Source organism: Eulemur rufifrons, chromosome 4, assembly GCF_041146395.1.
Source record: "Eulemur rufifrons isolate Redbay chromosome 4, OSU_ERuf_1, whole genome shotgun sequence".
Lineage (NCBI taxonomy): Eukaryota > Metazoa > Chordata > Mammalia > Primates > Lemuridae > Eulemur > Eulemur rufifrons.
This window is the reverse complement of record NC_090986.1, coordinates 70413823-70434968: the sequence shown is the minus strand read 5'-3', so window position 1 is coordinate 70434968 and position 21146 is coordinate 70413823. Positions and strand designations below refer to the sequence as shown.

Here is a 21146-nt window from a genome sequence, read left to right as displayed (position 1 = left end):
AAGCAGACACTACCCTCGCCGATGAGTATTTCAAGACAAGACATGGTCCCTTCACTCCACAATATTATGGTCTACAGGAGGAGACAGAACTCTAAACACATTATTACCAGGCAGGTGACAGGTGCATTATAATACCTGCTACTGGAAGAGCCTACTCCAAGTGGTCTGGGAGCCCTGAGGCAGCTGAGAGGGTTCGGGGAGGTTTCCTGTAGAACAGGCCATGCAAACTCATCCTTGAACCAGTAGAGGATAACGGGGGAAAAACAGGAGTGACCTGTACAAAGGCTGGCTCTTCTCCTGACAGACGAAGTAAGTAGCACAATTCCACAGCCTAGGGAACGTCCACAGCATCCTTAAGTTCTCACAAGGGCTTACTGCAAGAACTTCTTCTATTCCTGTTACGCCTTCCATTTTACCTCTACTTGTACTCTCAAGCCCCAAATGGGATCATTCCCATTACCCTTGACAGGAGTAACTCAAAATTCACACACAGTCAAAATGGAAGCCTAATCTGCAAAAATACAGTCATCCCCCGGTATCTGTGGGGGATTGGGACCAGGGCCCCTGAGGACACAAATACCTACGGATGCTCAAATCTCTTATATAAAATGGTGCATTTGCATATAACCCACCATATCCTCCTTCTATTTTAAATCATCTACATATTACTTATTATACCTAATACAATGTAAATGTTATATAAACTTATGTTATATGTATTGGTTTTTAATTTATATTACTTTTATTGGATTTTTAAAATATTTTTGATTTGTGGTTATTTCAATTTGTGGGTACAAAACTCAGAGATACAGAAGGCCAGCTGTATAGAGAAATAGACTCCAATAGGTTATAGTTTGGGGAGGTAAGAAATTTTGCTTTTGGGGAAACATTTTGATATTTGCTTTCCTGACTTCTTTTACTTTCTTTAACTAGGCTAAAAAATCCTGGAGACCAGGATTTTGTTTTTGTTTTGTTACTTTATTTTGTTGTGTGGTCTCCAGGGCCTGGTTTGGGGCCTCACAGGCAGCGCAGAGTAAATAATGGTTGAATGAATGACCTATATAAGCCGCATAAATATACAAGTCCCACTTTCTAGAGTGATTGCTACAACCACAAATCCCAACCTTTTAAAATCCCAAAATATAATTGACACGATACTTTGAAAAAATGAAAACATATATTTAGAATATCTTGCAATAAATTTAGATACAATGATAACAGAAAGCAAAGAAGGTGCCACTCCTCTGAAATAATACCTAGGCACCAACCTTTCACTGTTTGCAAATACAGCAACACCTAATGACTGCACATAATTAGTCAATAACACATAATGAGTCAATAAGCTGTAAGGGAAGCATTTATGTCCACACAGCTTTTTCTTCGACAAACATCTGACTGAATTCCTCTTCCTAAAAATAAAATTCTATTTTCACTAGAAAACAAAGAATGACATAAATGTACCAACAAGAGAAAGAAAAACACATGAGACCTAAAATCTTTTTGTCTTAACACATTTTCTTATCCTCCACATTCATTACCATCATGCTTGGCTCCTAATAACCATTCATATCGTTAGTAACAATCTCTCATATCATTAATTACTGGTGGTCCTACTTTATGAACAAGTTGTGCTCAACCCTGTGCAGTAATTTGCAAACTGGAATTCATTTTCCCATAGAAACAATGTTCTGAGTGCCAATGTGCTTCCCTGGCCAGCCCACGGAGACCCTCCTAACTCAAATGCAGGTGCCTTCACACTGCTAAGCCAAATGTATGATGTCTACCTTTGGCATCTGCCAATCTGCTTTCCCCGCCCCACACTCGGGTGCCTTCAACCTTCACAACTGCACAAATGCCCTAGCTTTAAAATGACTTACTCTTCCTTCCCTCCTCCTCCCAGCCAAACTCCAATTCCCTCATATGTGATCCTCAGCCAAGAAAAGAGCAAGAAGAATTTATGGATTATAATGACGTGTGAGGGGTAGGAGACGCCAAATATTCTACTATCAGGAGGGAAACTGATGGCATCTCTGAATCCTTTTCTGAGTTATCATTATTTTCTGAAACACGGTACTACCCAGTTGGTTAAATTTAGATACAAGAATTCAGAAAGCAACTCCTGGCACTTCAATTGAATGCCACCATCCATCAACTCTCCTTAAAAAAGATCTGCAAATCTGCTTAAAACCTCCAATAGCCCACAAGTACTCAGGACAAAATCCTTCAAGGACTACATTAACCGTTTCACAATTACTGCATTTTGTAAAAACAAATCAAAATACACACACACACACACACACACACATGCACTCTAACCAAAGTAAATCTGTACTTGATAGGCTTCCAAGCAGTTCAACAGATTGAAAGTAAAAAACTTTAGGCTGGGTGGAAGAAGATATTCCATAAATTAAAGCAAGGTTTGAAGGCAAATGGCCCACTCTATCTAGGGATGTGCTCCCAGGGTTGGTGAATTTAAGCTGTTGTTACCTCACAGTGTTCACACTTCCACTACTTTCAAACTCTAAGTTGTTACTTCAACTTAGAATCCCCCAATGTCACCAATACATCTGGGTGGCCCCAAGATCACATGTGTACTATCCAGATTCCTTTTTCCTATGGTAGAAAACTGGGGACCAGAGTCCTGGAATGAATGGTGATTCCTGGCACTCTCCGTGTTTGTAAACTGAAGATTACTTTTCACTACTGTAGCACTAAACCTTCTTCCTGATTGAGCAATATGTGTCTCCTATTTATAGTCCCTCAGAATTAAATTTGAAAAAGAAGAAAAGGAAGTGATCAGGACTTAAATATTACATTTCCCCAAGGGGAAGTCCGTATAAAAATAATCCCCACCAGTGACATCAGCTAATAAGAATAGAGAGAGAAAGAATTTTGATATTTTATATGTTAAAAAAAGGAAATGGAAATTGTCATTATAGGAAAAAAATCAGAACTCTGTAGGTCCCCTTTACATTTATTTTACGGGTTAAGTTTTTTTTAAATTAAATATGGGCTGGGGAATGAGGAGAAACCATAATCTTTTCAGTCCTTATGACTTCTGAAGTGCTACAGCCCTGTACACACATATTTATAATCTCTTAATATTTATGCATTCAAGTTTGGAATTTAAATTTTATATCAAAGTCTCTTTGATTCTTGGAAAATCGGTTTTGAGTTGGTTAGAGCGTCTCAATGAAAAGTGCATGCTTGGATATATTACACAGGCACAATATTTACACACAAATTCTATTTTTCACATCATTAACTCCATTAACACTGAATCATTAAACAGAACACGATGCATTTTAGGATGGGATTTAGTATTGGTATTGTTAGGTAATATAACCAGCAAGGCACAGAAGGAAGATTCAACTGTCTGACAAGGCTGATAACAAGACCCTTTATATATCCAACCTGAACAAAGCAGAAGCTCATCTCAGTAGCCGGCTGCTTTTCTTTTGTGAGCATAGTTTGAAACATATACACTAAAAACAGTATCAATTTTTATGTGGCTATTGGTTAAGGGGTGGAACCAGCATATCGCATTAGCAATTTTCTCTGGAATCACATTAGGGTTTCATTGTGGTAGCCATATCACATTAAAATCTGTTTTTTCACTAAATGGCTTCCATTGTGTATTTAGTGAATCTGATATGGAAAATTGCTAATGCAATAAGAGTATCATAGAAGCTTTCCTGACTGTAATGCTCAGCCACGACATTCAGGAGGAGGCTCCACTGGGCTGAGGGGATTTCAGGCCTCTTAGCGAGTCCTCAGCTCAAGTTCAACACCGGCTTCTTGAAAGATGGGCCTTTAAGACTTATTCTATGAGTGAAATGCTTTCATAGGTTTTATTTCAGAAGAAACCACGGGTTCATTGAAAAGATTTGTTCTTTAAGTAATATTTATTGACTGAGGACCACGAAGGGGACTGTAGTCAGCATTCAGGGAATGAAAAAGAGAGATGACACGCAGTCTCTTCCTGCACAGATCTTGTAAGGATCGTAAGGAAAAGAAAGAAATTAGTATGTGAGTAACTTAAAACAAGACAAGACGTGACAAGAATGGAAAATGCAAAGAGCCACAGGAGCTCAAAGGAGGGCACACCTGGGACCAGGGTCATCACAGAGAGTTCCACGAAGGCAGCACCTGAACAGGGCATACAGATGAGGAAGTCACTGATGAGTGTGAGGATCTGGTGGCAGCTGGGGACGCAGGGAAGGCATTCTAGGCCTTAGCGTGATTAAAATGCACAGGAGAGGACAGCCAGTATATACGTGGAAACTACCATGCACTATTTCAATTGCAGCATAAAATATGGACAGATTGGGAAGATAACCCTGGAGAAGTGGTTTGGGGTCAGCCTGAGGCCGATACCGAAGGAGAGCAGAGCGTGAGGCAAACAAGCGTGACCGTGGTGTTTGGCATGGTTTGGGGGTGGCAAGTGTCAGGACACAGACCACCCGGCAAGAGGAACATCCAGTTTCCATGACTAGAGGGATTTCTAATGACTTCTAACACATATCTCGAAATCTTAACAACTTTAGTTGTCACGAGTTTCTTAAGAGACATAATTTATAGGAGTGTTTATTTTAAAAGGTTAGTTTATTGCGAAGAGATGTTTATTTTTTGTTATGTCCCCAACTCATGACATGGACATTCACTAGGATAACACAAAAACATCATGAAAATGCTCATACTATTGTGAGTACTTATGAATTTACATTTACTGTGTGCTTATTTTTTTTGTTTTAGAATAACTTTTCAACTCACTAGCAACAGTAACCAAGGAAATATAAATCCAACAGCCTAGAATTACAACTCTTTGAGGAGATTCATGCTTTCGATGTACTGCTATATTTACTGTTTTATTCTGGACACTTCCCCATTTCTGAATCCCTCTCTAAATGTTCAAAACAATAAACAAAAAGTCTGCACTAAGCTTCGTTAAAGCTGTAAAATTTAATGTAGTATGTTTTGCAAATTAAAAAAAATTCACTTATTTGTCATAACCTTTATCTTCCATTAAATCAGAGTACATTCTATAGATAAGTATTATTTCCAACATATTAAGGTAAAATAGTTTCAACTGCTGTTTTATTTATTACAGAGCGAATGTCAGATATAAACTAGTTACCTTAATGCTATAGTGACCACTAACTAAACACCATCCATCCCTTCAATTTGGCAAAGCACACTGCACTCTCAATCAGAATTAAACTATTTGCAAAAATAAAATTGAATATTTTCATCTTTGTGAGATAATTTCTTAACAGATTTTTTCTCCTCCAACTGACCACATGATTAGAAAAGATAAACAAATTTACCAGTTGTTTATTACTTACAGATATCTTCAGTAATGTTTCATTAAAAAAACCAAAACTCTCCTTTCTCATCCCATGTCTTGGGCAATCAGAGATGCAGAAGTTGACATCTGTGACTATTTTCTGATTTCTCTTTAACTAGGGATATATAAGTAAAAACAACAATTTTAAAGAAGAGAAGTCAAACAGTTCATCTAACTTTAAAAGACTGATGACAAAGATGTAGTAATTGTGAAGTACTGAGAGGTTTAAGCTAAAATCTGTTTATATCTTCGATTTTTTGTAAACACTGTACTGATAGAAATGAGTTTGCTCAGATCAAGAATATGTTGGTATGCTCTTAAGCGTCGCTTGAAACCACAGAGCTCAAGCATAAAACAACTCCGACAAAGACAGGCAGTCAAGCATAAAAATGGGAGTTGGTTGTATCAGAATACATTAAGGGGCTGAAGGCTGTCTGGTAAAGACAGTTGTTTTGCCATCAATGAAGGTGATTATTACCACTAATAGAACTAAAAGTAACTAAGAGTTATTTTTCTTATATATCATGTGACATTTGTCATCTTATGTTTAAAATGCTCCTTATTTATAAACTGTCACATCATTTTCTTCTCTGCAGCGTCCTTCTTGGATAACCACAAACTTGAAAGCGGTCCAAAATTGTGTTCGTGGTTTCCTACAAGCATATGGAAACTCATTTATTGAAATCCTTGTCTATTTGGAGTTGAGAATGTTTGGGTTTTAGTGTTACTGCCTTCTTAAATATAGATCACTATTTTTAAAATGTAAACATCCAATGGCATTCCCTCACACTGCCAGGAATCCCAAGGAGGGGAGATGCCTGTAGTATTGACATTTCACTCGCCCAGACGAATGCTACAAACGCTGCACTAAGCGACTGTATAAGAGAAAGCATTACTATGACTTTACAGTTAGCCTCCATTGCTCTGGCTCACCTACATTTCCAAAAGACCATCCGAGAAATCTGACAAGCCACTGCAATGGTACTTGTGATTCGGATCCATCAAAAGCAATCCACAGTGTCCCGGGGGTGTGTATCTATCTGACTGTGAATTACTGGGTAAGGAATTTACACACAATTTTATTCCCAAACTAGATTTGTATCATTTGCAAGTTATTTCTCAGGAGTACCAATTCCAGCCCAGAAATAAGTCAACGGAGTATTTCCAAACCATCATTTCAAATTTCCACGGTCAAGGGTGGGAGGGAAGGAATGGTAACGGGAAGACGTGTCAGCAATTAGCCATCCATAAAAATGTTTCCCCCGCGCTCCTCCTTCCGATCACAAAGCTGGCGTCAGTGAGTCTCCTGTATCTGTTCCCCACCTCGCCCCCCTCCCCTCCGCGGAGAGCTGGCACCGAATGGCAGGCGAAGGCAAAGACAAACATCCCGGCTCCGAACGCGGTCCAAACGCTCGCGCAGACACACTTGAACGACATTCCTAACTTTGTTTCTTCACTTCGCGTGCCTCAAAGGTAAGCAAAGTAAAAACCTATGAAATGGAAGGCCAGCAAGGCCACCCTGCCCTGGAGACTTTCAAAATCGCCCCCAAAGAGTTGCAGTTACTGCCCACCCCCCAGCCCCATTTGTCTACCGTCCCCGTTTACTCAACGCCGAGGCTGGGTCTCCACGGCGCCTGTCCTGGGCGCTCGGCCCCCGCGCGGTGCCCAGGCGGGGACTGGCGGCCAGCGCGCAACCCTGCCCACGCCCTGGGCCACAGCCCGGGTCCGGGCGCCACCCCGCCGCGGCACACGCATCCTCTGACAGGTCCCAGGTGCCGGCGGCCCCAGGGGCTGCAGGCGCGAGGAAGGTGCGCGGCACCCACGATCGGCGCCGCCAATTCCCCGAGTGGTCCCCTACGGCCCGTCGCCCTCCCCACGCCCCGCCACGCCACACAGGCTCCACCGAGAAATTCAGGGATGAAGAGTACAAAGAGCCAAGCCACACACCAAAGAACCTCAAAGACGTCCTTTGTGGAAGCAAAACTTAGCTCTACACACAACACGCACACGCACACGCCCAGCGCGCGGCTGGGGAGGGCATCTCTTACCTGTCCCCACGATGCCACTCATCCCTCCCCCCACCCCAGGTCCGGCAGCCCCCCCGCCCCGCAGCAGGTCCCCAGGCCGCCTGCTCCGGCGCTCCGAGCCGCGCACTCACTGCCTGGCTGCGCGCGCCCAGCGGCTGCAGGGCCCGGCGGCGGCGGCGACGGCGGCGGCGGGGACCTAGACAGCGGCTGCAGCGGCGGCGGCGGCGGCGGCCCCAGCCGGCGTCAGTCAGACTGGAGCCGCGAAGCCTCATCGCCCGTATTAGTGCGCCGACCTGGAAAGCGGCCAGGGAGCCCTGCTCGCTGGCCCGCCCCCGCCCTCCGCAGTCGCGCGCGCTGGCCGCTCGGTGCGCCTGCAAGGAGGGGGCGGTGCGGCACCGGCCAGGCGCTGGAGCGCGGCCGGCCCCACGGCCACGTGCGCGGAAACTTGCGGCGGGATGGGGGTGGCGGATGCGCGTTGCAGCGGCCGGCCGTGCTGTCAGCCCCAGCCCAGGGCTACCCTCGCTGTCCTGCTGCGCGACCCCAGGCTCTCCTCCCGCCTGCGATCACGCCTCCTGGTGGGACCGCGGTAGGAAGGCTAGGCCAGCGTGGGTCACCTCGCATCTCTCTTTCTTCCCCGCCATCCCTGAGACTTCTCCCCTCCACTTGGAGCTTTGGGGCTTAGGAGGGTTGTCACCAGAACAAGAATGCAGGGCCATCAACAAATCAAATCAATCTGGAAACCTCCCTGAGCCGCTGTTTCTGACATGTTTCTGGGCCCTGATGGTTACTGTCACTTGCCCCGTTTGTTCCTAATGACTTGCTTTTCAGAGTAAAGTGGCTCCTCACGCCCATCCACGGTGCTGTAGCAACTGGTTTGCACGGGCACAGGCAGAAGAAAATCTAATCACTCTGATGGCGAGTGGCGGTTAAAACTAGTCATATAATTATGTGGATTGTAATTTCCTTACGCGTATTTATTTGCTTAACAACCTAGCATATGATATATAATATTATCTAATCTAATAAAGTTACAGCCTTATGGGCACACAGCAATGTTAATGTACAACCTTCTCGCCTCACGGCCTGGTTGCCCCCTGGGCAACCTGCCTCTTGAGGTCACTGTGGACTCCAAGAACCCACTCAGATGTGCCACTTAGGAAAGGCCACTGGTGTGCTGATGGCCTTTGATTCTCCGTCAGCCTGAAGTTCCTCGGAGAAACGGCATTTGCTGCAGGGGCGAAAATAGCATAAAGGCAAGCAGGGCAGTATTCAACTTGCTCTGGTGTGTAGAAAAGTCAGTCCCACACACCAGGGCAGGCTCAGATACCTCTGAAATGTAAACGCAAGGCCTTGAATATAACTACTTTTTCTAGTTCTCAAAGCACTGCACTTTCTTCCCACTGTTCTTGCATTATCATACTGTTGTAGTTGAACAATGACCTTGTTTAAAACAACATTTGTAATAGAAAGTTATGCTCCAGGCTAGGTGTTAGGTTTGAGATTGCCCTGGGTGAGAAACATCAGGAACCCCTGGGACTGCTAAAGGCTACAGATGGTATTTTAAGGATATGCTTGATGTGCACTTTATTGCAAATAAACTAGTTAGGTCTTAAGAATTGATACTTTGTGGCTCAGGTTTAAAAAAAGATGGTATTAAGAAATGGCCCAATCACTATTTCAGTGTCCTTCTCTTATATGAGCACAACGCCGAGGACACAATGCAGAGAAAGAAGTGACCTGTGCAGTGCTGGCTCATGCTTCTGCCATGGAGTCTTTTTCAGTTCGCAGAATTCTCTGCTCTTGGCAGGACTTTGATTTACAGACTTCTTGAGTGTGTCTAGTCTGATCTTTCTGTACATTCTCATCTATGTAGCAGGACATTTCTGCACTATGATGACTTTTCCCTGCCTAAAGGTTACTCTGTCACTGATATAATTCCTACCGTGTATTCCTCAAAGCTAGTATAGAAAGTCAATCCCTTACACTCAAGAACAGTAAGATTTGGTGGGTTCCAAGGAGAAAATTCTCAGCCTGGGTAAGAAGGCTGAGTGACACTCCCATTTTACAAAAGCCCACTGTCCTGGTTATTGGAAATCTAGACTCTGCTTTATCTTTCTCTGTGATTTCTTGATTGGCTGCAGTTTTACCGCGTAAAAGAATTTCCACTAAAAGTTATATTATCGGAATCATATGAGAGGAGTGAGCCAGGGATTATGATATGGTGGAACCTCCAGTACAATTTTGGCTAGGACCTCAAACCATGGCAAAACTAAGATCACCCTTTTCTGAAGACTATGAAGTTTTGGTTGAACTTGAGCTCCCTCAGCCCATAAAACAGTGGTAGGAAGGTCAGCTTCCTTACCCAAGGGAGGGCCAGTTCTTTGCACTTGCTATATGTCCAGCATAAAACTGGAATGTTACAAAGTCAATAGTCATCCCTAGATGCAAAGATTCTGCTTTGTACATTTACTGTACCTTACGTTTGATCTAGCATTATAGTGGTTCCACTCAAAGTTATAACTAGGAATTGTAGCCTCTATGCCCCACCCCCCCAACACTTCCAGTCTCCTTCCTACATTTTATGTGTAACTCTGTCCTAATGCTGCACTTTTTTTTTGCCTCCCCCTAGAACTTTCCTTGAAAGTCATCATTTATTCCATAACCATTATCAAATGCTTTTCTGAGCACCAGGTACCTGGACTAACTATATGGAGACAGGGCACTGGCTCTTAGTAAACTCGGTCTGACCAGGAGATAGATACACATACCTACAATTATCACACAACTCTGTATGTCACTTTAGGGGAGTGGGCACAGGGGAGATGTCAGGGAGGTCTTCACAGAGGTGAAATGTCAGCTACACCTGGAGAAGACTGTATGAATGCCCACCATCCTGCACCGCCCCCCACCCCCGTCTCAATCCCACCTCAGTGGATGCGACTCTGCAGGTGCTGGCCTTGGGCACTGTGCAGGCCAGATTTCAGTCCCCCTTGCCACCTTGGCCAGGCACTCCAGTAAAGGCACAACTTGTGCAATCATAAAGGCAGCCCAGAATGTCTACTATGTGCAGAATTCCCTGAGGTTTTGAGTAGGAAAGCCTCAGTTTTCCTAAGAGAACTGTCAAACTGTTTTGGTAAATCAGAAAGATAATGTTACATGGTAGTTCATCACCAAATAAATGCTCAAGGATTGAGATAAGAGAGTGATAGGTCATCTTGATTTAGCAGTGAAGCACCGACAAGGTATCTCCTATTGTGAGATTTCCCTTCCCAGGAATTGGGCTACTGCTCTAGACATATCCTCTTGTCCTTCCCTCATGACATCTCATGGGATAAAAATTATTGTCCCCATTTTACAGTTGAAAAACCCGAGGCATAAACAAAATTCCCCAAGTGGTTGATTCAGAATTCTAACTCAAGTCTGCCTGACTCCAAAGCCCAGGCACCCCACCTCACTGTTTTCCTGGAACTCAAAGTGAAATTGAAAAGTATTTGAGCGGAATCTGATACGGACAGTGATATTCTAGGAAGTATAGTATACCCAAGCTATAAAGTGGAAGTGGATGAGGGAGAAAAGTTTGCAGAGACAAGAGGAAAGGAGACCAATTAGGAAGCCATTGCAACCATCCAGGTATGAGGTGATGAGTGTCTGTGGGATTCTAGAAAAGCGAGGAGGACATGCATTTATGGACACTTTGAAGGGAAAATCAATAGAACTTGGCAAAAAAACTAGATCAATCAAGGATTATGGATGGGAGAAACATGCTGTCTTTGGAAGAAATAGGTACTATGAGGCAGGAAACTGCTTTGGGGAAAAAAGATAAGACAAAATCACCCTCTTCCTCCCACAATTGTTCCCAAAATTTATTTTATTTGACACAGAGTCAAATAATAGCTTACTGTTGACTGGAAGCCCTACTGATAACATAAACTGTTGATGAATGCATATTTTTGCATCTTATATGTATTATATACTATATTCTTATAATAAAGTAAGCTTGAGAAAAGAAAATGCTATTACAAAAATCTTAAGGGAGAGAGGATATATTTACTATTAAGTGGATCATCATAAAGGTCTTCATCCTTGTCCTCAAGTTGAGTAGGCTGAGGAGAAGAGGAGGGGTTGGTCTTGCTGTCTCAGGGGTGGCAGAGGCAGAAGAGGTGGAGGAGGTGGAAGGGGAGGAAAGAGAAGCAGGCACATTAAGTATAACTTTACAGATTTCTGCCTTTTTTTGTCTTTTCCTTTCTCATAAAATGTTTCTATACAGTACCAATCCTTCCTCCACTATTTGCTTTAGTTTCAGTGCCTGTATTGTAGAAGGGTCCAAGTCGTAAAAGAAGTCAAAAGCAGTCTTGAATGATTGGAACATTTTGCCAGATTGTCTAATGTCAATTTGTTTTATGGACTGCTTCTTCTGTCTTCTTCCTTATCACTTGGCACTGGTTTGGAAGCACTCATCTCTGTCAAGTCATCTTCTGTTAATCTCTGGTGTGGTGTCTATTAACTGTTGAATTTCTCCAAGGTGCATATATTGAAACCACCGTCAACTGCCACCTTTTTTGCCATATCCACAATCTCATGATTTCCTTGATTGGCTCTGTTGTAAATCCTATGAAGTCATGTGCAACATCTGTACAGTTTTCTCCAGCAGGAATTTAGTTTCCAGCTTGATGGCTTTCATAGCTTTTTCTGTAACAATGATGGCATCTTCAATGGTGTAATCCTTTCAGACTTTCGGGGTTCTCTTCCAATAGTGTTGACAGTCCTTTCCATAGAGTACCTTGTGTAATGGACCTTAAAGGTCCGTAAGACCCACTGATCTAGAGGTGTTTTGTTTGAGGGCAGGTAACCACTTTTATGCCTTTGGTGTTGAACCCATGAAGTTCTGAGTGGCCAGGGACATTGTCCAGTATAAAAAAAACTTCAAAAGGCAGTCCCTTATTGGCAAGGTACTTCCTGACTTCAGGGACAAAGCATCCATGGAACCACTCCAGAAAAAGTGTTCTCATTGTCCAGGCCTTCTTGTTGTATAACCAAAAGACTGGTAGTTGCTGTTTATCTTTTCCCTTCAAAGCTCAGAGTTTAGCAGTCTTACAGATAAGGGCAGTTCTGATTATAAACCTGACTGCAATTTGCACAAAACAGAGTTAGTTTATCCCTTCCTGTTCTGAATCCTGGTACTCACTTCTCTTCCTTACTAATAAGTCTTCTTTGTGGCATTTTTTTTCTCCCCAGATTAGGGCACTTTCATTTGCATTAAAAACTTGTTCAGGCAGATATCCTTTCTCCTCAATGTTTTTTTTTTGAGACAGAGTCTCACTCTGTTGCCTGGGTTAGAGTGCAGTGACATCATAGCTCACTGCAACCTCAAACTCCTGGGCTCAAGCAATCCTCCTGCCTCAGCCTCTCCAGTAGCTGAGACTATTGGTGGAAATCACCATGCCTGGCTACTTTTTCTATTTTCAGTAGAGACAAGGTCTTGCTCTTGCTCGGGCTGGTGTCAAACTCCTGGCCTCAGGTAGTCCTCCCGCCTTGGCCTCCCAGAGTGCTAGGATTATAGGTGTGAGCCACTGCACCTGGCCACTTTAATTCTCTTTTTAATAAAGAACTTCCAAATAACATGAACTCAAGAGGGAAGGGTTGTCAGAAGGTATAAAAGTACAGTATGCATAAATAAAATTAGGCAGGAGATAAATAAGACTGTGTAAGGACATGGACACTTTTGTGACTGACCCTATAGTGTTGCTTTTCACATATAACTTCCTAGAGTTTTATACGTTGAAATATGGGTTTCTTTGACATGGATAAATTTGTATATATTTAAACGTATATACTCTATTTTTAAATCTCTGGAAACTGTTACGTGATTTTGGTTTATGTTTAAGTTCACGAGAATTATGTGGGTAGTTTAGAGTAAGAATAATTGCTCTGTCTTCTGTCTAAATGTTGTATTTCTCAGAATCATAATAATTAAGCTAAATAAACAAAATTGCTAAAGCAAAAGAAAATCTGACTTTTGTTACAAATACCTTAAAAAAAAAAACCATTTTGTCCAAAAGAAGCATATAAATTTTTACTTACGGCAGTTAATTCTTTATAATTACCCAAAGGTAGTCAATGACAATAGGTTTCTTCTAGCTTTATTTAATGTGACACTGATGCATAAAGAATACAATCAAAGACTGCAAACAACCTAATTCATTTTCCGAGTTTGCTCAAGCCTCCAGGCACCAGTCAAATATCGAAGTCGTATAAAAAGTAGGTCCTTGCCCATTTGTAGCCAGCTCCAAAATGGAACTAATTTAGAACCTGTGATTTAAAAATAATTATTTTATTATTTAACAAAATAAAAGATGATTGCATAGAGATAGAGAGTGGAATGATGGACACCAGAAGCCAAAGACGGGAAAGGTGTGTGTCAGGGGGTGGGGGAGATGAAGAGAGGTTGGTTAATGGGTACATACAGGTAGATAGAAGTTCTAATGTTCAGTAGCAGAGTAGCATGATTACAGTTAGCAACAACGTGTTGTCTGTTTCAAAGTAGCTAGGAGAGGACTTGAAATGTTCCAAACACAGAAATGATACATGTTCAAGGTGATGGATACCCCAAACGCCCTAACTTGATCATTATACCTTCTATGCATGTAACAAATACTCACATGTACTCCACAAATATGTAAAATATTACATATCAATAAAAAAATTTCATTGCCATTTTAATTATACTTTATCCTCAAAGAAGACCTTTTCTACTGCTCTAAATTTATATAAATTTCAGCTTTCTTCTAAAAATATTACCACCAAAGCACTTTGTAGACATTAGCCTTATTTTGTATAATTAATCAGCGGACAATTTTTTTTTATTACTTTTTTGACCACCCACATTTGATAAAGCACATGCCTTTTTTTTTTCTTTTTTCTTTTAGAGGACATTATTTTGTTTATTCCACAAATGAAGAAATTGAGATACCTACAATTCATATTATAACACAACTGTCTCTGTAACACCAATGAGCAAATGACATAGACATGAAACTGTGACATAAACATGAAACTGATTTTTGCTTTTCCCCATTTCATCATCCCATAGAGTCTATGTTGGGCATAGGTCAACATAGACAGAACAACACAGGTGACCATGACACCTCTGAGCAATCCTTTTAACTGCTTCCCGATCCTCTCTGACTCTAGGTTGCTATCGTGGAGAACAGTTAAATTTCTGTAAACTCAGTTTGAATCAGCAAGACACCAAGAGGTTTGAATTCATTCTAGATTATATAGTTTGTATAATTTCAAGACTGGTTCTTAACCTTTCTCTAAACCTGTCCCTAAATATCTGAGGTTATGGAGTAATAAAGGCTTATTGCAACAATGACTCTCAAAGAGAGGGCTGTGCTCACCTGGGGAGAGGTGGACTTTGAAAAAGTCTCTAGTTGGTAATGTTAACTACTCCTACACCATGAATTAATTTAGGTTCATTCTAAGGTAAACAAACTAGAATATATTTTAAAACTAGAATATATTTTAAATTCTACACAACCAGAGTTGCCCAAGCTTTCCAAACAGGAATTATTAAGGTTTATATGATAGATTTCAAATGATTATAGTTTAGAGATCTTTGCATTTTTTACTATATGTACAGATACAGGTAACAGTTAAAAAAGGCTCTGAATTGACTATGGACATTTGGAAGAAAAACAACTGTTATTTCTTATTTAGCTTTGCACAGTGGTTTGTAGGTACTCAATATCCACCTAGTGATCAAGAAGTATAACGAGAGAGTGATGCAAACAATAAAGTGTATCTCAAAAGACTACCAACCTTGCTTCTGACTTCAGATCACCATGACCTTGTCTATTGTAGGAAGTTCTACTGAAGTTCCTTGGGGCCTACGGAAGACCCCAAGAAGACAGAAACAATATAGAAGGCAGCAAGGCCAATGGAGGGGCTTAGTAGGCAATACTCTCCATGAAATGGGCTCTTTGAGTCAAGACAGTGGAGAAGGCCTTGATGAAGGGCGTGGGAGAACATTAAAGCTAGCTGACTTTAGTGGACAACTGAATTGTCTGATGTCTCTACCTTTGTCTGACTAAAGATCAGCCAAAAAATAAACAATACGCACCTTCAATTTCAGTCCAGTTGACAGCAATTTCTGCTATTGGAATTTTCAAGAACTGTGCTATGTAGAGCAGTTCTACATCAAATGCCCTGAAATAGAAAATACATTGATACTTATTTTTAAAAAGACAAATAGAGCATAATTAGATCTCTACCTTGGCATGTTTTAAAGAAGCTTACACAGCAGATGTAAAGCTTGTACTGTAAAACTGAAGATCAGATTCACAGAGGTCAAATAATTAAAAGCTCAGTAGTTCAGAAGCTCCAAGGCAAATAAGGTAATTTAGTATGTCACTGTATAACATTTAAATGAGAAATACTATATCTCTATCGCAACTCAGAAACTCTCAGAAGTAAAAATGGCTTCATGGGCTCCAAGAGAAAAAACTTAATCCTGGAAATTTTCAAGATTGATGTTTTCCATCCCAGCCTTAACTAGCTCAAGGTATAGAACTGACGGCATTTCAGCTGACTGTGAGAGCTGATAAAACAAAACTCTGGGAAGCTCTAGGACAGAATGTCCTCAATCACTTTAGATATCCTTGGTTATTTCCTTCTACCACCCAAAGATCAAGGTTTCCTTTCCAATACAGTGTCCCTAGGGCCTTGTCTTCCCCTTTTCCCTTCCCTGTGCTGTCCCAGAAAATACAGTATTGGCAACTATTGAAAGTGAAAAGGTACTTTAGACCAGTCTGAAATGCTCTTTGGGTATAACCAAATACACACACAGGAATTAGATATATTGCTTGTTACTTGTCCTAACACACACTGCTGAGACCATTTCTAGCTTAAATCCTCAGTTCCTCTTTCCTTCTACTCATGAAGGGGTCTTTCCTAAAGCTCCTCTACAGTCAGCCCCTTGTTTGGGTGAAAACTGCTTTCCCTAAAGGCTTCGAATCCTGAGTCAGAAGTTTTTCAGGATTCTGTTTACAAAACTTCTCTGAACCAGTTGCTGCTTTCACTGGCATTAGGTTCAGGACGAAAAGCATCACTACCTATTAAACCTTCTTCATGCTCCTTTAACTGTTTAAATCCTGCGCTGTTTTGCTTTCGTCCTTGAGTCATGAAGCCCCCACTTTCTAGGCTGCGTGAAGCACAGTTCAAACTTCCAGGGCTTGGTTGTAAAACATTAATTACTAATAGCACAGACAAGAAAATGCCTAAAACCCACTTATGTTTAATCTAAAACAACTTGAATTTAGGAGTTTTGTTTTGCTTTTTTTTTGCCAAAATACTATCACCAGCCATTATGTAACTAGTTTAAATTTCAAGTATTTGGATAATTCAATATGAAAACTATTTTTAAAACAATGCTTTTTCTTATCCTAATAAAATATTTAGAGTTAAGATGATAAAAAACATCTACAAAAGTGGGTTCTTTGTGTTTTTAAAAGAACTACATAAAACTTCTGTTTACTTCTGTTATCTAGACTTGTGATACTCAGGAAAGAAGGAGGTAATTTCAATATTAAGCCTGGTGCTTAACACTTAACTTTCTTTTAACACAAAAACAAAATATTAGCTAGTGGGCTTAGTTCTAATGATACTCAATAACCTGAACAAGATTATTAAATGGTTTTCTAAGGATATCAGTACATAGCTAGTGACTTATCAAAGACAAAAAACCAAAATAATGATGACTGAAGAGGAGTGGGTTAATTAAGCAATTATTAACTGAAATCACTTTATATTTGGAAAAAACCTCTAGATCAAAAGGGTTTTTTTAATTACATCTTTCTCCTCTTAAACGTTTCAAAAGACATGAAGATATTTGTTACAAAAAAAAAAATTGCAGCTCACATCACCATACTGTAAGTAAGTGTCCAATCAGTTTACCCAAGCAAACATTTTAAGTAAAAAACCTAGTACTTTTGGACAGAGTCTTATGCTATTAGAGGGAAAAAGTACAAGAGCTAGTCTCCAGCTAAGATGCCTTCACTTGCTTTTGCAAATTTGGGTTGGGCAGAGCCACCATGTTTTCTTTTCTGACTCAGTTCCTGGTATAGGTGTTATCTTGCTAACAGATGTATTCCTAAAGAACAGAAAGTACGTTGAGACTCTATTAGCAGATAGACATGGACCCCACTGTTCCCTCCTGAAATCCTACTGAAATTAAAACAAGAATAATGGAATAAACAGACAAGAACAGAGAGGGGAAGAAGAGTTGATAGTAAAAAGAAAATTGGACATTGTAAAGTAGCTGGACATATGCTAAGTAGGGAAGGTGGACAACAGCAGTGGGAGAAGAGTGCCACAGAGCCCTCTAGCGGCTCAGAAATCAGAGGCCTCGAACAGAGTCTGCAGGTGGGGACACAGGTGGGGCTGCAAACAGGAGGACTCACTGAGTATCCGTATCAGATTTTCCTTCCCCTCAAGCCTTCCCCCTTTCAGTTCTCTGAATGCTGACAGCCAGGCTCATGGCTCCTAGTCAGGAGATTGAACGATCCCACTTTAGTGAAAACGACCAGCCCAAAAGAAAGTGGTAGTTGGGACTTTTTCTCACACAGCTCCATTAGTTTAACCTGTAATGAAATCTTCCAGTCAATCAGAGGCTCTGCCCATGCAAACAGCTTCTGATGAGTGTTTTAGTGCCACACTAAAGACATCTGAGGAAAGAAGTTGGTGATAAAAGAGGACATGCAAAATATTGGAAGCAAGAGAATCAATGTAGGGAATGAAGAAAATGACAAAGTTTTAAATGAGACATTAGAGATAGTGGAAGATACTGTAGTTGGGAAACAAGAATAGATTTTTAAAACATTATTACTAAAAAAGAGTTCTGGGAAATTATAATTTTGATAGCACAAATAAAAAATCAAGAGGGCTGGATGATAAAAATAAAATTGAGAAAATCTTAAAAGAACAAATACAGAGCCGGGCGTGGTGGCTCACGCCTGTAATCCTAGCACTCTGGGAGGCCGAGGCGGGTGGATCGCTCGAGGTCAGGAGTTCGAGACCAGCCTGAGCAAGAGCGAGACCCCGTCTCTACTAAAAATAGAAAGAAATTATATGGACAACTAAAATATATATATACAAAAAATTAGCCGGGCATGGTGGCGAATGCCTGTAGTCCCAGCTACTCGGGAGGCTGAGGCAGTAGGATCGCTTAAGCCCAGGAGTTTGAGGTTGCTGTGAGCTAGACTGACGCCATGGCACTCACTCTAGCCCGGGCAACAAAGTGAGACTCTGTCTCAAAAAAAAAAAAAAAAAAAAAAAAAAAGAACAAATACAGAAAAGAAAAGATAAAATTATAGGACCAGTAGGGAGGTTCCACATCTGTTTGTAGGAGAGAACAGAGAAAATGGAGAGAGGGGATTGTCAAAGAAATGATTAAAGACTTGGGAAGTTTTTTGCTATTATTTACGGGTGGGGACACAGGTGGGGCTGCAAACAGGACTCACTGAATATCTGTAAAAGATTTTCCCTCCGTTCTGGTGTTCCATACCACTGTAGGATGACTATAGTTAATAATAATACATTACATATTATAGTTTCCAATAGGTAGGAGGAGGATATTGAATATTCCCAATACAAAGAAATGATAAATGTTTGAGATGATGGATATGCTAATTACTCTGATCTGATCACTATAATTTCATGTATTGAAACATCACTATGTACCCCATAAATATGTTCAATTATTATTTGTCAATTAAAATAAATAAATAAAAAATTGAAGACAATTTCTCAGAACTAAAGGACATGACTCTTCAGTAAATGTGTTGGGAAAACTGAATATCCACACATGGAAGAATGAAACTGTACCCTTATCTCACACCATGTACAAAAACTAACTCAAAATGAATTAAGGACTTAAACGTAAGACCTGACACTGTATAGCTACTAGAAGAAAACAGAGGGGAAAAGCTATATGATATTGGTCTGGGCCCCAGTGGACTCCAAAAGCACAGGAAACAAAAGCAAAAACAGACGAATGGGATTAAATCAAACTAAAAAGCTTCTGCACAACAAAGGAAACAACTAATGGAGTAAAGAGACAACCTGTGGATTGGGAGAAAATATTTGTAAGCCATACATCTGATAAGGGACTAATATCCAAAACATGTAAGGAGCTCAAACAACTCTACAGAAAGAAAACAAATAATCTGATTAAAAAATGGGCAAGGGACCCGAATAGACATTTCTCAAAAGGTGACATACAAATGGCTAATAGATATGTGAAAAAAATGCTCAACACCACTAATCATTAGGGAAATGCAAATTAAAACCACAATGAGATACCATCTCACACCTGTCAGAATGGCAACTATCAAAAAGACAAAAGATAAGTGTTGGCAAGGGTGTGGAACAAATGGAACCCGGGTACACTGTTGGTGGGAATGTAATTAGTACAGCTATTATGGAAAACTATATGGATGGTCCTTAAAAAACTAAAAATAGAATTACCATATGATCCAGCAATCTCACTTCTGGGTATTTACTCAAAAGATTTGAAATCAGTATGTTGAAAAGGTATCTACACTTCCATATTCACTGCAGCACTGTTCACAACAGCCAAGTTATGGAATCAACCTAAGTGTCCCTCAAAAGATGAATAAAGAAAATGTGGTAGAGAGACCAATCAGCCTTAAAAAGAACAAAAATCTGTCATTTGCACAACAACACATATGGAATTGGAGAACATTATGCTAAGTGTGATAGGCCAGACCCAGAAAGACAAGTATCACGTAATCTCACTTATATGTGGAATCTGAAACAATTGAACTCACACAAGCAGAGAGTAGAATGGTGGCTACCAGAGGCTGGTGAGAGGGAGTGGGGGAGATGGGAAGATGATGGTAAAGAGGGTACAAAACCTCAGTAAAACAGGAGTAAGTTTTTGTTTTTGTTTTTCGAGATCTAGTATACAATATGGTAAATATGGTTAATGTATATTTTACATTTCAAAATTGCTAACAGTAAATTTCAAATGTTCTCACCACAAAAAATAAGTATTTGAGGTGATGGTTATGTTAATTGGCTTGATTTAATTATTCTACATTGTATTCACAAATCATAACATCACTTTGTACTCCATAAATATATGCAGCTACAATTTGCCAGTTTACAAGAAAAATGTTAAAAAGTTGTATCACATAGACTTCAAATGTTTATTAAATGAATTGATGAATTTTGTAAAAAAAAAAATGAAAGAATATCAGTTTTCAGATTTAAGGGCCTACTAAGTACTCAACAAAATGCATGAAAAAGAACTACATTAAGGCCTAGGATCATGATCTTTCAAAACATTGTGGAGAAAAAGCTTCCAAAGGGGGAGGAAACAACATGCAAAGAATCAAGATCCAGATTCTCTACAGAATTGGACTCTTCCCCAGAAACACTGCGTGCCAAAGACAACAGAGGAATGTTTTCAGAATCCTGAGGAAAAATGGTTTCCAACTTATAATTCTTTCTCCACCTAACTATTAAAACAAGTGTGAAGGTAGAATAAAGATTTTTTTTTTCCACATGCAAGGACTCAAAAAGTTTCTTTCTCATGTTTTTAGGAAGTTAATGGAGGATGTGTTTTACTAAAACAGGGGTGCAAACCAGGAAAAGGAGACAGAGGACGATGCTTGTGTAGCAGGCTGGAGAACAAACAGAGATAAGAGCAGAGGTTCCCAAGAAAAGAGATGAAACTGATACAGAATCTG

At 40.6% G+C, this 21146-nt stretch overlaps 1 protein-coding gene across 3 annotated transcripts in view; it reads right to left on the bottom strand.

The window, feature by feature from the left end:
* Positions 1 to 13429: 13429 nt before the first annotated feature.
* Positions 13430 to 21146, bottom strand: part of ALG5 (ALG5 dolichyl-phosphate beta-glucosyltransferase) — a 38955-nt gene continuing 31238 nt past the window's right edge. For all 3 annotated transcript variants that reach the window (XM_069467328.1, XM_069467327.1, XM_069467329.1), the window contains 2 exons: positions 15497 to 15582; positions 13430 to 13683 (listed from right to left, as the gene is read on the bottom strand). In XM_069467328.1, the coding sequence (XP_069323429.1) occupies positions 13568 to 13683; positions 15497 to 15582 (202 nt within the window). In that variant the 3' untranslated portion in view covers positions 13430 to 13567. The remainder of the gene's footprint in view (positions 13684 to 15496; positions 15583 to 21146) is intronic.